This window comes from Aythya ferina, assembly GCF_964211825.1.
Source record: "Aythya ferina genome assembly, chromosome: 1".
Taxonomy (NCBI): Eukaryota; Metazoa; Chordata; class Aves; order Anseriformes; family Anatidae; genus Aythya; species Aythya ferina.
Window position 1 is genome coordinate 118,460,684 of NC_140296.1, and position 12,105 is coordinate 118,472,788.

At 38.3% G+C, this 12,105-nt stretch overlaps 2 protein-coding genes across 2 annotated transcripts in view; one reads left to right on the top strand and one right to left on the bottom strand.

Annotated features, from left to right (window-relative positions):
* COL8A1 (collagen type VIII alpha 1 chain) overlaps positions 1 to 12,105 on the top strand; it is a 92,690-nt gene that overhangs the window by 38,637 nt on the left and 41,948 nt on the right. The gene's annotated exons all lie outside the window — the stretch shown is intronic.
* Positions 1 to 12,105, bottom strand: part of LOC311438512 (uncharacterized protein) — a 49,515-nt gene that overhangs the window by 6,106 nt on the left and 31,304 nt on the right. The window contains exon 3 of the mRNA XM_084522967.1: positions 565 to 613. Within this exon, the coding sequence (XP_084379093.1) occupies positions 565 to 613 (49 nt within the window). The remainder of the gene's footprint in view (positions 1 to 564; positions 614 to 12,105) is intronic.

A 12,105-nucleotide genomic window follows, 5' to 3' on the forward strand; every position in this document is an offset into this window, starting at 1 on the left:
AACATATCTGAAATGTTCGGCTTACTTGCATGCATGTAATAGAAACTCTGTAGCTTGGTGTAACATCTAGTCCCCAGCCCTAGCACATAAATAACGATTGTCTAAACTAAGGTGTTTAATCCATACATGGCCACAAAATGCTGAGCAGCAATACTTTCTCAAGTCCCTAGAAAGATTCTGATGCTCACAGCTTCTGAAAAGAAGGTTGCTTATTAGATGCCAAGCTTTAAGCACTGACATTTGGAAAATGTTGGCCAAAGCTTCTTGCTTAAGCTCTAGGGATCTTGTTGAAGGAGTTCATAAACATGAAGCAAACAAGCAGTCATTGTGTGGGATGAAGAACAGCACTGTTTGAGATGCACACAAAAGGAGCATTTTGATTAAAGGATGTGATACCAAGTCAACATTAGCTTGAGGTTGCTGAGAGGAGGCCACCAGATGACTGATAAATGCAAATGCACCCATAGCAGATGTTTCTCATTTCTGTGTGTTATTGCTTAAATATCGTGAGTTTTCTTTTGCCCAATACATGGCTTAAAACATCCGAAGTCCTTTACAACATACCTCAGGGCTCAAATAATGCATTGCCTTTTTCCCAACATGATAGGCAGCACTGTAAATAATGAAACAGGACATTTTTAGAAGAGTTGTTAGAAAAGGCCCAGATGCTTTAAATGTACCCTACTAACTTGAAATTTGACCCTTTTCTTTCTCTTCTGTAGCGAATGGTTCTTCCCTTCTAATTATTTTAGGCATCATTCTGACAAAAGCAGAGATTTCCCTTTACCCATCATAGCTTTCACCATTTTTTTTAACTTAAGATGGTATTTTTCTGCTGTCTGATCTCCATAACTCATGACCATTTGCCACAATCTTGACAACAGCAATAAAAAAAATGTTTGCAGTTGTTAAACACAAGATTATGTTTACAGGGGTCTTTAACAATCTTTTCTTTTTTTAGTTGCAACTTATTTTTCATTTGAACAATCAGTGATAATTAATAAAACCGATTTCCATTTTTTGTTCTTGCAGTCAGTCATCACACCTTGTAGGCACATTGCTTTAACTGCTTCAAGTTTCCCACGTATCAAGTGACTGGAATATGTATTTTCAAAGGAGGCAGTGATTTGGAATATTTGGCTTCCTAAGTGCCCAAATGGAGACCATGCAGCAAGGCCGGCCTTTCACCAAGTGCTGACTACCCAGCTCTGAGAATAAGATCGCTTCAAAATGTCTCAAATTGAGCATTAGGCTGTTTTCAAAACTTAGGCAAAAGTTGTCATCATTTCTATCAGATATAATAGTGCAGTTAGTGTTTAAAAAAAAAAAAAAAAAAACAGTAAGGGAGATAAGACAAATATCCACTGCTTCTAAAAAGCAGGTTGCAATTTTATGTTTGTGACAGCATCATCGATATTGATTGCTTTGGAAGTTACAGCACTCTAGGATCACTAATAAAATGCTGAAATCATAATCATACAAAATCCTCTTCTTTTTTTTCTGTTGATTTAAACTGGAGGAAGAGGAATAGAAGAAATCAATAACATATGAGCAAAATTATCTCTAAATGGAGTGTTTAAAAATGTTTCCATCAGGCATCAGCAGACGGGTCTTTACATGAAAGCCAAGTATTAAATGGCATCTATTTTAAGTTTTGCATTCCAAGAGAGAAAACATGAGCCAGATAAGTTAGTCTGTGTTGACATGTAAAGTACATCACTCCCATTAAAAGGGCGGGCAGATGTGGATCTAAATGACCCAAAAGATTCTCTGTGACTCAACTGAATACCAGAGAACAGAAGCGTAAATGAATTCGACCATTGGTAATTCAATTGTAGACATTGCACCTCTGAATCAGCCTGTATGTAAACTTCCACTAGACAAAAAACACCTGGAAAAGCTCAGCTAAGAGGGCTTGATTCTTTGACAGCTTTGGATGACAGCCTGCATAAACAGAGAGACAAGAGAGACATTGTCCTCTCTATTTTTTATTTTTTTTTAAACTACAGCATTGTTTTTAAGATCACTTCCAAAAGCCTGAAAGACTGAATTTATAATTACAGAGCCCTTTCTACAGGCACACCACATACATGCATGGTGTTTTCAATATATGCTTGATATTTCCAGCATCCTTCACTCCAAATAGTGCTGTTTTTCTTTCAGGGTTTATACTTCATTTTCCCCTGAAAGCTCTAAAATTAAAAATTTTGCACACCCAAAAACTTCACTCCTCGGCTATTAATCTCATGTATGATATCACTTCCTTTTGTTGTTTATAAGCAAGAAGGTTGTTCAGAAACGTCCCAGATTTGTGTACTCTAAGTGAATTAAAAATAATAATTTAATCTTTATACAAAATAATTAGAAAATGAACATGATGTCAAACTACAACTGGTTTCAGTAGCAATGACAGTAACTGATTAACTTCGGTCTGCTTAACAATGCTGTTTAAACTCTTCCTGCCTCCCCCTAAAGTCAATTATTTTAAAACTCAAGAGATTTCTCTTATGCACATCTGCGAATTCAATGTCAGTTCCAGGCTCACATTTTGGTGGTGAATCAAGCTGGCCTCAGTTCACCCAACAAGAGGCCAGTTTTTACCAGACAAACAAATTGAGGTGACTTAATACTAGTGGGGTTTAAGTGACTGATATCTGGCATATTTACTTGCTTTCACCATCCTTTTTCCACCTCTAATGAATCAAACATATTACTACATACTGTTGACAAATTGAAGATGATAGGAGAGAGCAGATGAGATAGACATTAACAATTTTAAACCAAGGGTGCACGGCTTCAGTCCCTAGCACCTGACACCACCAGTTCTTCAAAGGGAAGCCTTCATTTTTTGGAAGATTTAAACCTTAGTTCAGAAGACACTGAACTAAGGTTTAAGACTTTTCTTCTCACTTAAACTCAGTTCATGGGAAGCTAAGCACGGAATACCTATTCCAAATTACTGCAACGTCAACATTAACTATACTTTAGAATTACTTAATGTTATTAGTTATCAATATATAGCCTCTTCTTATGAATGTTGGTAAACTGATGTATATATAAATATATGCAATTGTTTACCCACACTTTATATTAAACATAAGGTTTGATTCACCTTTTTAGTACAGATTTGAACAGTACCAAAAAAGGCAAATTTATTTAACTGTCTTGTTGTGAGCTAAGCCAAGTTACTACATTAAATATGAATTGATATGAACTGGATTTTTTGCACTGAGTGGGAATGATGTTGGGTGCCAGCATCTCTGAGCAAAGAGACACTTGGATCCACACAGAGTTGAGCAATAACAAGCCTGGAGACCAAAAGCCTGGCACTACAAGTGACTTGCTGGGAAACTTCAGGGAAATGATTCTTTCTATTTTCCTTTGCTTTCCTGTTTTCCTGGTAATAACAAAAATTAGTCAAACCTTCCCTAAAAAGTCTTGTGGCTGTAAGCTACTGGTTCTTTGTATTAGTTCAAAATCGAGTGTGATAAGCACTTGATTTTGTTGAGAATAGAGACATCATTTCATTTTCTCCAGCTGTGGTTTTTCAGCATGTTCCCATGTCATACTGCTAGTATTCCTTCCAGTGGTTATTTCCACCTTTACACAGCTTTGTTCCAGTGCTGTTGGCTCACAGTTTTTCAGGCCTGATTTCGTGCCTCTTGCTTACAGGGGGTTGTATGCATCAGTCCTTAAGTTCTTTCATGAGAGTCACTGAGACAAATCAATAATCAAAGAATTGCTCAGATTGGGAGATGTGACAGCATCCATGTGTAGGGGACAGAAATGCAGAACATCAGGCAGATTGCTAGGCCTGATAGGGATAATCTCCCCCTGTCATTTACTAATACTTTTCAGGAAGGATGTTCTTCCTACCTTTGGATATGAGAATTCCTGTCTTTTCCTTGAGAGATTCCAAGTTTTGTCTTCTTGCTGCATTACTCTGTCCCTTTCTTTTCTTTTTCTCTCAGGTGGATGCAGATGTTTTTTTTAGCACTCTTCTCTACATTGCTTCTTAGCCAACTGTGTCCTTCAGCTTCTATGATAATTTTTTACTTAGTAAGTTTCCTTATTCACCCTTTATTCTCACCATCCTTCTGGACATAGCTTCGCTTCCATTGCATAGGCCACAGAACACTAAATGTGTTCCTGCTTTTACTACACAGCAACCACAATGCCCTTTTCCTTGGCAGTCTGACTGATGAGTTTTTGTTGCAACATAACCAGATGCTGGAGACAGATGGAAGAATAGACCACATCAAATTACCCTACAGGACAGATATCTTGCATGCTTGCAAATACAGTGTGCACATCCTTTGAGTCTCCTGACCAAATTTCTTGAAGATGTTTTTGAAAAAAGTGCAGTGTCATTGGTAGCAAGAACTAATGCCAAAGCACATCAGTTCAAATATCTCAGAAGACTAGCAGTAGATGCTAGAAGCTCTAAACCCAATAATTATCATAGCATGAGAAAATCAATAGATTTTCCCAATAGCTTCTTAAGAGTTGTCTGGTTTTTCTCTTCTAGAAGCCCTGTTTACCAGAGGTTTTCAACTTAGTAGGCTGCGGTTCAATGTAAGTCCCAATATGTGCCATGAAAATACAGTGTAAGTAATACAGATAACCTTCTGCTGTAAAGAGAGACTTAGAATACCATAGAATGCTTTCTTGCTCACGAAGAGCACAGTATTTCCTACTGATACAATTTTATGTGGTGAAAAAAAGCCAGAGGACTATTTCAAGCAGAATCGCAGCCATTTCTGCTGAGAAAGCGACAGCTGCCTCAGAGCTGTTAACAAAGAGGTCTGCTTTGAAGAGCTGCTGCAAGTTTATTTGCTCTGCAACAGAGTAAACCTTCAGTTCTGATTTTTTTTTTTTTTTTGAAACATTCTTTCAATAGTTTAGCCTGGGTTTTGCACAACCTTTTCAGAATTAAGCACCCTACCAGACTGCTGCCAACAAAGGTTGCTTAATTCCTCAGTAAAGGGGAAGTCTTGTTATTTAAATAAAGTAGCTACTGTAGTAGATTTGCAGATATGTTAAGAGTATTACAGGATCTAGAGGTAGATTTAGGAAGCAAATAGTATAAAGAAGGAAAAAATTAAACAGTGTACTTATTGAAACTTAAAAGATATTATGACATGTGACATGATTGCATCAGATGTGAGCAGGTGGAACCGTGCTACCTGTACATCTAACGTAATGCCTGTTGCAAAGTGACACCCGATGATAGATACACTTTGCCTTTACAACAGGGTCACCTTCTAAAACCTCACACACACACACACAGACATGAGGGGAGGAGTACAGAAGCTACAGTGTCCTTCTGTCCCTTTTTGTGCACTGCAAAACAACACACTATGTTTTCCCAGGCACTAGCAGATTGCCCACAACCTTTTTTCATCAGCATCCAAAGGCGTATTCTTGTGCCACACATTCAGTGTGATGGGACAGCAGCTCCTGTATGTCCTGAGGAATCACAGCAGCAAAGGCCACAGGTCAGGAGAAGGTCTCCCTTGTGCTCCTGGTTGAAGTGCAGTTTCTAGGGATCTAATCCAGAGCAGGTACTGATTAGTGCACACAAAACAGTAAAAGAAATCCTAAGGAACATGATCAGTATGACAAAGATCACCTCCCTGAATAAAATACCTGAAAACTATCACTGGAAATCACCAAAGTGCAGTTGTGTATAAGGACTGAGCAGCCATCATAAGTGCCCCTGAATATCCGAGGCCTGCTTACACCTACGTGGTCCTAACCAGGTGAGGTCTACATGCAAGGAGTCGCATGACTCCCACCTGAACCTTTCAGCCTGGTAGTCTTGATGGAAGACCATTAAGTTTTGCCAGGGTGTGAGTTACACCATGCCAAAGCAAACAGAGGGTCTTCTGCAGGCAGCAGTGGTAGGAACAGCTCAGTAATGCCTTCTTGTTGGTTTTCTTGTCCATGGTTCAGTGTTATAGCGGATTAGCTGCCTAATGCTGCGGGTAAATGGCTCAGTGTGAATGGTCTGAAACAAGGTGTCAGGCTCTTGTCCAGGCTTTGCATAAATGCCTCACTTGTGTCTGTCTGTGGAACCAGTGATATATGCTCTGGAAGCACACCACCAGTCTGAATTTTTTAAACTAGTGAAAGTTCATCTGTCAGACCAGCCTCTCCAAGTACCCTGGGATTTTACTGGAAAAAAATACTTCAACAGAAACATTCTCTCAGCGTACTCAAAAACCTGCATGCAAATTTTCTCCCTTTAGAGAATAAGCAGGGATGCTTTAGCAGACTCAGCTGCAAAAATATGATTGGCAGGTGATTAAAATCTTAAACTTTTTGATAAAATTTCAAAAAAAAAAAAAAGTAGACGCTTACAAAAGCATACAAAAGCATGCAAAAGCATACAAAAACACAGAAGAAGAAAGTGAAACTGCATAAAATGCATAAGCAAAAACCAGAGCTGGATCTCCTCAGAGCTTGCTTTGGATAAATTATTACTGATCTCTGTTGAAGCCCTTTGATTTGCATGACTTAAAAGAAGAGTCAAGCAAATTATTTACAGTGTACAGTGAATGCACAGGAATCCTTTCTCCTCCCCATATTTTGGGCAGTGTCCTACCACTAGATATGATAAACCATCTAAGCATTGGAAAGTGCTTTTCACCAACCACCAATGCCATTGAATGGTCTGTTTTATGACTTTTGTGGGGATGACAACTCTGGAAACAAATATTTTTAGCTCAAGCTGTTATCAGTCTATTTTTTTCTACTAGGTACTTACTATGTCAATTATATTCCTTTGGTACCTCAGCTTTCCAGTTATTCGACATTATGGAGAGCTGCCTGAATATAAAATTTTCAGAAACTATGCAAGACCTCATAGATACACACATAAATCATTAATCATTGTAGGGGAATTTCTGGCCTGTTTGAAGTCAATGGCAAAACTTCTCTCAACTTCAGCAAAGACTGGATTTCACCTCTCTATTTGTCTAGAAGGTGCCATTGCCTTAACGCCAACTGTCAGCAGGTGTCTTTGCTGGCAGTTCCAAATATCGTTTTCCTTATTATCCAATATATTAAAAATGTGTTTTCTGCTGGCTCACACTGACCTTTCAGATCAAGGTGGGGGTTGCGGCATTTGCCCAAATGAGATTGCACACTGCTGGAATGAGTTCCCAGCTCCACTCCAGGCTCTCACTCTCTGTCCTTTAGTGGCTTTGGAGCTAACAGACTCATAAATCAAAGCTTATTTGGAGTTTAAATGGCCCAGGACTTGAAAGAAAATAAAAACTTAACATGGGTAGATCTTCCAAAGCACCCTGCCAATTAGAACTATTGTTTATGTCATCGAGCTTCTAATCTGGTGAACTGTCCGATGCTGTGCTGCTTCTAGTACGTTTCCAGGCTGGCGTGTTGAAAATGTGAGCAAATCATCCGGGTATAGAAATAATAACGCTAACAATTTTTTTGGACTTCCAGTGCAGCTTTCAACCCTAGAACTTTAAATAACTACACATGTTAATTAAGTTCTTCCAGCTTCTGCTATGAGGTAGATAAATGTTATTATCATCATTTTTCAGATAGAAGAACATTAGCACAGAGCTGTTAAAAGGCTTGCCCACTGGCTGATACAATGTCCGTGGGAAGTGGATCCTTCATCTAACAACTATTTTCATGTGTTTTTAAGTTGCCTAAGATTAGCTGACTACATATCTCTACAAGTTCTCCCCAGTTTGCTCCTATCTTTCTTTTTTTCAATCTCAGAATAAGATCTACCATATAGGTGATAAACAGATTCTTAAAATCATCCCGTTTCCCATCTTCTGGCAGTGAAATTTGTGCCCACTCAACAAGTGACCTGTGCAAGAATTCATATATCTAAGTAATACAGGTTTCATCTTTGGGAAAAAGCAACCCGCAGAGTTGTCTTTCTATCTTTCTCCAAGTAAATGTTCATTTTAGAATAGGAAAAGATCCAGTTTCTCTTGTCATTTTTGGGAGTCAAAGCATATCTAATTCTCCTCATCCTTTGTCAGACTCATCTCACTATATACAGAAATTTTATGCTTCTTTGCCAACTAAAAGATCACCTGGGAATAGTGACATAAAAGTAGGATGTTAATAGATGTGGGATTCTGATACTAGCTTTGATCTCTAACAGTTATATCCATTAGTCAGATTTGCAATCTGACCCATCTTACCTCACCAGACCTCATCCTATTCAAGTCAGATTTTATATTAAGATAACCATATCTTTTGTTTTACCGTTATCATAACCAAATGTTTTAAACTCTCAAGTATCTACTCAAGCAGCCAGCTATCCTGCTAAAATTTGAAATATCTTTTTAATATTTGCCAGACAAAACTTATCCCAGTCAACCTTGTACTGTTATTGGCTAAGAAAGTAAAGGCATTAACCAGCTGCTGTGGAAGATAAGCTGTTTTATATTTTCATTTGTATTCATCAGTTTTTAAGGGAAAAAAGGGCTGGTATTTTTCCAGTTTCCCAAAGCCAAAGGTTCTGTTTAATTCTGTGCTCCCACACAGGTTTAGACTACCACTTCCGAACATGGTATCAGGGGTCATTCCATATAAAATAAATAATAATTGTTAAGTCCCTAGGAATTGCCTACCTCCCCGTGACTTGGATACCAGAGAAGGTATTTGACTGTTAAATTTTCAATAGTTTAAGCCACAGAAAAAGAGGACAGAGTTATTTTCTACAACACGTAACATCTAAATTATTTTCTACTACGAATACCACATAAATTATTTAAAGGTGATGGTAGGTCCATCCTGGAAGTAATAATGGTATAGATCACTTTGACTGTGGTATCACTCTGAAGAAAGGCGGAACCTACCCAGAAAATGGTTTTATAATTGACATAACACACAATTTCAAATGAATTCAGACTAAAATACCAGGGATAAAATAAAGAAGTGTTAACTGTTGGAGTTGTCCTCCCGCACACAAGCACATTTGTTTTTACTACTGACTACAGTGCAAACTCCAGAGCAGAGAAGTTCTATCACCGCGTTTGGGTAGCATCAGTACAAGGGACAGTCTGGGGGTAGCCAGCCCATCCCACTCCATCAAAATCCTTCTTGCCACCTCCAGAAAAGGCTGACATTAGACTCCATTCTACATTTATGAAAATTTAAAGATAAATGATCTAACATTATTATGAACTGGTTCTTAATTAATCTGAAGTTATACATCCGATTTATACTTGAGAAGATTATTTCCAGTCTGCTGGCCATGCCATTGCCTGCGTCTTACGATCCATCTTTATTCAGGATCTAAACTTTCGACACTCCTTCGTAATTTCAGAAGCATTAGGATTATGATTAGAAACATTCTTATTACCAAAATCTTTCCACTCAAATCAGAAGAGATATTTTTCCCTAGCATTAGTACATCTTCGTATCCTCTATAGAATGGTCTCAGGAATCCATCAACGCCTGGACTCCTGCTGCTTTTTAGAGCTGACTTGTTTCCAGAATCTTAGTTATGTTTCCATCCACATGTTCTTTCTGTTCCTACACTGTCTGTAGGAGTTCAGCTAAGTCAAAGTTCTTAGTGTATTTTGCAGTGCTTGTCCTGTCTCTTCTTATATAAATATTTGTGGAAAATCATAAATACTTATTTTAGAGTCATTAGTTAATGTCCTCATTTTTACCAGCCCATTGTATTAGTTAAATACATTCATACTATATATTAAATATATAGTATTTGAAATGTTTGTTTCATTACTCACGCATGACAGATCCAAGCACCATTTCTGTCTTGCCATACACTTTGTCTTGTAACTGCTGCATCTTTAACTTGTGCAGTGGTGCAGCTTGGACTCCAGCACAGCCTCACCTATAAATACCATCTCTGTACACACATTACATGATGAAATTTTGGAAGAGAAATCTGAGGCATTGCAGAAACATGGTGTGGACTATAAGTTCTAGTTAGCTAATGACATTGTGAAGATACAAATAATCCTGTGCTTGGAAAAGCGTAGACCATGCTTTCTGGGGCTAGGGAGGTGAGAGGCAAGAGGATGTGAGATCTGGCTAAGATGACAGGACACCTCAAGAGGAACACAGTTTAAGAGATGGGATGTGTCAGTTCCCTCAAACACGAGCAGTGTTTGTGCTGCTGGTCCTGGATGAGGCCTCATATTCCTGCAGAAAGGAAGGCTGACCTGCTGATGCAGGCAAGGAATGCCTCCTTATCACATCCCACATCTTTTACACTTCTCCTGACCAACCTTGGATGGAGGATTTGGCCTCTCCGTGCTTCATTTACCAACAAAATGGGAGCAGGGTCTCCTCCCCACCTCACAAGGTACTGTGAAGATAAACATCTGAATATTTAGGTACTACTGTAATGGTGACCAAATTATCCACTGGCATGAGTTTATTCTGTACAATATTAGCATGGAGAGGAATTCTCCTGCTTGCCTGTAATGGGAAACTCCTAAAATCTTGCCATAAAAGGAGTGGACAACAAACAGCTTGAATCCCAAGGGGGATGAGGGGAAGGTTGTACTTTGCAGTCCACAGAGGCATTTTACTTACAAGAGTGGCATTTTGAACATATTCTCAGTACTTTTTCCTCTATAAGCCTAAAAGCATTTCACTTTTTGATGAAACACACAACATATGTACTTTTTGATTAATAATAGTAGACTTGATCAATAATAGTTCCTTGTCATTTCCTCATCCCAACCTGAGTGAGAAATACACATCTGCTTGAGAAGTATTTGGTTTGATTTTACCTTAGAGAAAGAATGATGTCAAACAAAATAAAAATATGTTTTCCTGTAATTGATATTTTGCTGTCTGTTAACTATGGGGAGTATTTCTGTCAGTTTAATTTAAGACCCTGATTCAGCAAAGGAATTGATCTTGCACGTAACCCAATTTCCATGAGTACCCCTACTCAGTAACTCTCAAAAATAAATAAGATGCATGTTTAGTTACTTTATCAACTCAGCTCCCTAGAAGGATGAAAAAAAAAAGCTTTTCCTTTACTTTGTGATGTGAAATTCTGTAACATTACCATAGAAACTGTTTGAAAAGTTCATCTCCTTTAAGCCTTGCCCATTTGCCAAAGATCAAAGATGGACAATGTCCAACATTCAGTTATTTGGGTATCAGCAATGGAGGACAGAATTTACTTGCTTGCTTGCTTGTTTCTGTCCATACACAGTACTCAGATGACAGCCAAGGCTCTTCTCTGTTCTGATATTTCATAATGATTGGATTTATGATATTAAGGACAATCGTATATTACTCAGAGGTTAGCATAGTCCTTATGGCTACAGCTCAGCCTTTTACGGTAAACTACATGAAAAGATGTAGTGTGGTTCAGGTGGTTCAGCCAAAGAAACAAACCAAGCAGCAAGAATTGGCTAGGGCCAACCAGGGCAAGGTAAATGACCTGCTCCTGTGCTAAGTAGAGCATGCTGGTCATTGTACACCGTACTACCAAGTTATGTGTTCTGACTTTTTATTACGTTACATCAAAAATGTGCATTTCACTTCACTTTTCTTTATAACATGAGATTAATCTGATAAAAAATCCAGAATGGATAAAGAATTGGTTTGTTGAGATTGGCAGCAGCAACAAACTGGAAAGTTTACTTTTCTACTTTCTTTTCTTTTTTTAAAAAGGCATGCATAAATAACCTGCCTAAAATTATCCCATGCCCTTTATACCTAACGTTTCCTTTTACAGGTACCTCTCCCAGAAATAGCTAGTTTTGGCTGGCAGTAGCAAATCTTAGCATGTATTAGTTAGAATCAGGAAAATTTTCAAGAAAGAAATTCAGTAGTCTTAACAGAGCTTAGATTTCATCATAAATTTGAAATTCTGTCCAAGTTCATGGTGTAGAAACATACCAGAGAGAAAAACACAGTGATACTTAATTCTGTCCTGGAGGCCTGGCAAAATTTCAGTCTGGACCAATAATATCTCCCCATAATCTCCTTGGCACTTCCAGCCTACTCTGTAATTGCAGTTCAGTGTGCTCCTACAGACCTCTTCTGGGGAGGTGGTTTTGTAGGAATTGCTTTGGCTGAAAACCTGGGAAACTTATCACAGTTACAAACCACTAT